Genomic DNA, 5,362 nt, shown 5'->3' on the forward strand with positions numbered 1-5,362 from the left:
ACTTGTGAAATAGTATTTCCGGCGGTCGGAGAAACGAACGCCGGAAATAGGTCTGCGTTCGCAGGCTACTTTACATTTGCCTCGTTCAAAAATAAAATTGATTTAAAAATTTGGTGGAGCTTCGATTAGTTACTCCCGCCAAACCACCTTGTGCTTCTCCATGCATGTTGCAATACTGGTTCAAAACTGTTTCTCCGTTTTTCTTACATCATGGCCGTTACGACTGCGATAGAAAGACTAACGACAAAGAGCTTCGTGCTCTGAGAGTGCGCACTACAAAAAAGCTCCAAACCTATAGCAATAGCGTAATGTGTGGAAAGTTTACATCATATTTTATGACTATGCCTCAAATTAGCAGCGCAGACGGTGTTGTAGTATGGTGTATCTTCTTCGTCTTCGTGCGTTTTTCGTTGTGCTGGTTCGTTAACCTGGTAACCGGAGTCGGTTTTTATTAAGATCTCCTGATTGACGTATGATCTTTCAAAATACTCTACGTATTCGTTGTCATCGTTCGATGCTACTTTACCAGTTTCCTCGTCAATTGATGCTTCTTTTCCAGAAACGTTATCTATAGGTGAGGGTAATGTTTGTGCCTCTTCCTCTCCCACCATCTTCAGTGCCAAGTTATCTTTGATCCCTGGTTCATTTTGGGTTTTCTGTTTCAATGTTTTGAAAGACATGGTTGAAGGCGCTTCAATAGTGGCTTCAGTTTCACCATTATCCGGCTTCATATCATTACGTGTTTCTGGCTTCCTCGTGGTTCCGTCTGTTCTATTATTACCGTTGAGCAAAGAAGTTGTTTCTTCTTTTGTTAAATCTTCTTCTTGCCTAACTCGCTTTTTGAGATCTTCCACCTCGGAAAGTGCTCTACCCAGTTTTTTCTGTATTTTCAAAAAGTGGTCGATGTCGTTAATGTCCATGAAATCCTCTTCATTACGGCTCGATATCCATCCAATTGGGCGCGCCCCTGCGTGACCTGCTTTTCCGAAACACTTTGAGGCGCCAATGTTGCGGAAATGTCGAGCTGATGGGATCGTCTTTTCTTCTTCTTTTTGTTCTTTCCTCCGGATAAATAATTTCCTTGAAGGACTTTCAAGAACGTCCTTCTTTTCTGCGTAACTTGTTTTTTCACAGCATTTTAAGGGCTCATTACTGTTTTCACCGGAGCTGAAGCCGCGGGAAATTGTATCTAATGGCCTCCTCTTTTTTTCTTCCTTTTGTTTTGCTTCCCGGCTTGAAATTTCGACTTTGGGCGGTGTTTGCAGCCAGCTCTCTGTTTCTTCGTAATGACTTTCGTCGTCACTGTCTTCCAAATCAACATTTTGAGCAAATTCGTTTTGTCGAAGGAGTTCATTATTTCTTTCACTCGATGTCAGTCGCGTGCCTTTCTTGGCTTTGTCATTTTCAACCTCCTCATAATTATCATCTGTGAAGACACAGTCTTCCTTTAAAGAGGTGTCTTTGTCTTTCACCTCAGTATACCCAAACCACTTCTGCTCCATCTTTCTCCAATCTGAAACATTGACTACTGAGTATGCCAAACCACTGCCAAACTCGTTTTTGGGGGGTAGTGGTGGGGGTGTCGGACTGTCACCTCCTATGTATGGTCGCTTGTCTTCGTTTCTAGCTTGCTCGTTTTTGCAGGATGTTCGACAACTTTGCTTTCCTTTTTTCGCAGGGAGCGATGGCGGATCGTCCTCTTGGGCAAGGAGGCTCTCCATTTCCGCATGCGCAATGTCAATTCCCGATGGCCGCAGAAATATAGGTCGAGGGGGTAATTCAGGGAAAGGATCAGTCTCGTGATCATCCGAGATAGTTCTTTTTGATTGAACAAATTCTCTGAAATCAACCTGCTGTTTTGTTTGTAGCATTGCATCTTCAGAATCGTTGTTAATGTTCTCATTTGAACACTTTGTGGAATTTGCCCGCCCGTTCGACTTCCTCCGCGGCAAAGGAACTGGTCGAGGAACATCGGATCGTACTTCGCTCTTTTCATCAAATGTGCTCGACAATGCTCTTTTCTTGGGTGGTAGAGGAGGTGCTATTAACTTGGGTGGTAGAGGAGGTGTTATTTCAGAATTTGGGCAAAGACCTTCGATCGTGATCTTTAACATATTTAAGGAAGTAATTGTGTCATCCTTGCTCTCACTTGAAGAAATGGCTGCCTTCTTGCCCGCCTCATAGTTTTGGTGATGTCTCTCTTCGAATTCGCCTTGACCGAGTGGCTTCTGTTGTCCTTTGTCTTGGCTTTCACGGTGCATCTTTTCAGAAAGCTCTCTGAGGTCTTGGAATTCGAACTGGCTTTAGAAGAAGCAAATTGAGCCTCCTACTTTATTTCCTTTGAAACCTGAAGAGACACGTCATAACCTTCAATTGCTGTCAGGAAGGTTTAATGATATCGATGATCAGGCGATATCTTTTGATCGTTCAGTTTCATTTCATTTCATCTGAAGCACTAAAACTACTGCTGACGCTGATGTCTATCGTTTAAGGAATAAAGAAAATGAGCATTTCGTCATGAAACAAATGACCGTATTCCGGTTTCGTTTTTGAATGTCAGACGATTGATCCATTTGAGCTGACTGTGTGTGCTCGTATCGGCTCAAAAACGGGTGTTACGAAAACTATGGCATAGGACCTAAGACCCCGGAGTCTTAGGTTACGTCGTAAAAAACTACTTCCAGGATCAAAACAAGTCCACAATTTAGCCGTACGTCACGCAACAATAACCGGATGCTGTTGATGGTCAATCTTATTATTATGTCTGATAGGGGACTGAAATAGTTTTCCATATAGGACATAATTGATTTTCTGTAAGTTTCTCCGCATTTGCCTTACTCACACGATTATTACTTAGCCTGTTTCAGCGAGGATGTCAAGTACTGTCCATAGGAATGTGGGTGTGGAAGGGGATTTTCTAGGTTTTAATTTATAACGGAATTATTAAAGTTGTTATAGCTTGTGTTATCACATATTTTGTTTCTGTTTATACTGATTTCAATCAGTGTTTCTTATAAATAATGTGTCAAAGGATCATGACTAAAACACCACACGAGTACATACGGGTAACATACGAGTAACATACGAGTAACATACGGAACATACGGATACATACGAATACATACGACTGACATACGACTGACATACGAGTAACATACGAGTAACATACGGATACATACGATCAACATACGGATACATACGAATACATACGAGTAATACGAATGTTTTTCTCATAAAGGAAGCTCTAATTATAAGCCTTGCAAGCATTTTTCACGTCAGCAAACACGTACCCGGCTCAGTTTGAGGAAGGGGGGGTGGTGTTGATAGACCCTCCAAGGCTTTCGTTAAATTTAGTCACAGCAAAATAAATTCACATGGAGTGCAAAACCCTTAAGGCGGCGAAAGACGAGATACAAAAACCCTCAACTTGTGGCGCAACATTGTTTCGTTGCAAGTTCTGGTCGATGTTTCGCGTTTTTCACTTTGCGTGATCAACTTGACCCGCAAGAAAAACATTTGTTGCGGGTTGAAGAAATGCAGGGCGCTGAGTGGTTGATTTCCTAGTACAAGAGCACATTTGTTGCGCGACAAGTTGTGAGCTTGATGAAAAACGAGCAACAAAGCCAAAATTTGTTGCTCAGAGTAGATCTGCGCTCTACTTTTCGCAATAACTTTCTTCAACCCGCAACAAATGTTTTTGTTGCGCGACAAGTTGATCATGCAAGGTGAAAAACGGGAGAAATCGACCCAAACTTGCAACGAAATAATGTTGCGCGCCAAGTTTAGGGTTTTTGTATCTCGTATTTCGCCGCCTTTAGCTTGCGCAACAAGATGACAGTATATTTTGGATGTTGCTCTCGTAGATGATTATGACTGTCAGGCCAGTTTACATTTAAGACACGTAAGGAAGTCAGAGCAGGTCTGTCATAATCTTTTACCCCATTTAAGCTTTCTGGCTTGATTTTGCACTGATTTTTTGCACTGATTTATCATAGGCAACTTAAGCTGAAATAGTGAAATCAAGATGGCGGATCTGATGACGTCACACGACATAAGCGACATCCAAAATATATTGTCATCTTGTAGCGCAAGCTAAGGGTTTTGCACTCCATGTGAATTTATTTTACTGTGACTAAATTTAACGAAAGCCTTGGGGGGTTGATCAACACCCCCTCCCTCCCCCCTCAAACTGAGCCGGGTACTTGTTTGCTGACGTGAAAAATGCCTGCAAGGCCTATAATTAGAGCTTCCTTTATGAGAAAAACATTCGTATTACTCGTATGTATTCGTATGTATCCGTATGTTACTCGTATGTATCCGTATGTTACTCGTATGTTAGTCGTATGTTAGTCGTATGTATTCGTATGTATCCGTATGTTCAGTATGTTACTCGTATGTTACTCGTATGTTACCCGTATGTACTCGTGTGGTGTTTTAGTCATGATCGTGTCAAAGTAGCAGAATAGGGCGATGTACCCCCGCCCTCTGAAAGATGAGATTTCATTTCCTCATTGTACTAAGCTTAGAAATAAGCCTGTGAGTGAGGCAAACAGGGCCAACGCGGAGAAACTTACAGAAAATCACTTACGTCCTACATGACGGTAAAACCAGTCCCCTATCAGGCATTATAATGAGATTGACCATCTACAGCATCCGTTTATTGTTTGCGCGACATACTGCTAATGCACATGTGTTTACTTGTTTTGATACTGGAAGTGGAGTAACAAATGTGTACTGACAAAATAATTCGTGTATCACATTTTTAGTGGTTACAACAGACTGACTTTCTCGTTATTAAAGACCCTATCTTTAGTTTCCGTGCCAATAAGTAAGCATCGGCGAATGACACTGTTTTTGTTCCAGTCACACAACATTCAAGTGTGCCATGGCGTCGTAACACCCGCTCAAAACAAATCGAATATTTACTGGAAAGTCAGTTTTGGCAGGATAATTGCTAAGGTTTAGCCTTTGCCGTCCAACAACGGTAGAAATCTTAACTTAACATTTTATGAGGTTTAGCCTGCAGAATAACGCGCTGGCCCCGCTAACCGGCCTGTTCTAAAGGTTAATGAGGTTAAGAAGGCTTTTTCGATCGCTTTTGGCCCAAAATTGTTTTAAAATCCACCATTGCAGACTACTGTCCATTTTAAACCACATTCTTTCTTTCTCTCGCGTCGATCTGATTTACACCTGAGTCAGGCGTTCGGGTGGGAGGGAACGGCAAACATCTTCCCAGAATAAAGGAAGTTGCAGGAGAGACTCGTCTTGCTCTCCTACGTCTTCCCGGCATTCTCCCCCTCTCTGGGCAACATCTTTCAACAGATGATCAAATTACGAACGTTGTAAACAGGCATACTAATAC

At 42.1% G+C, this 5,362-nt stretch overlaps 1 protein-coding gene across 1 annotated transcript; it reads right to left on the reverse strand.

Moving 5' to 3' along the window:
• Window positions 1-326: 326 nt before the first annotated feature.
• LOC138020987 (uncharacterized) lies at window positions 327-2,261 on the reverse strand. The gene has a single exon (XM_068867866.1). It carries the CDS (start codon window positions 2,259-2,261, stop codon window positions 327-329), a length of 1,935 nt encoding a protein of 644 aa, XP_068723967.1.
• Between the last annotated feature and the right edge of the window lie 3,101 nt (window positions 2,262-5,362).

The sequence above is a fragment of the Montipora capricornis genome, chromosome 10, assembly GCF_036669925.1.
Source record: "Montipora capricornis isolate CH-2021 chromosome 10, ASM3666992v2, whole genome shotgun sequence".
NCBI classification, from domain to species: Eukaryota; Metazoa; Cnidaria; class Anthozoa; order Scleractinia; family Acroporidae; genus Montipora; species Montipora capricornis.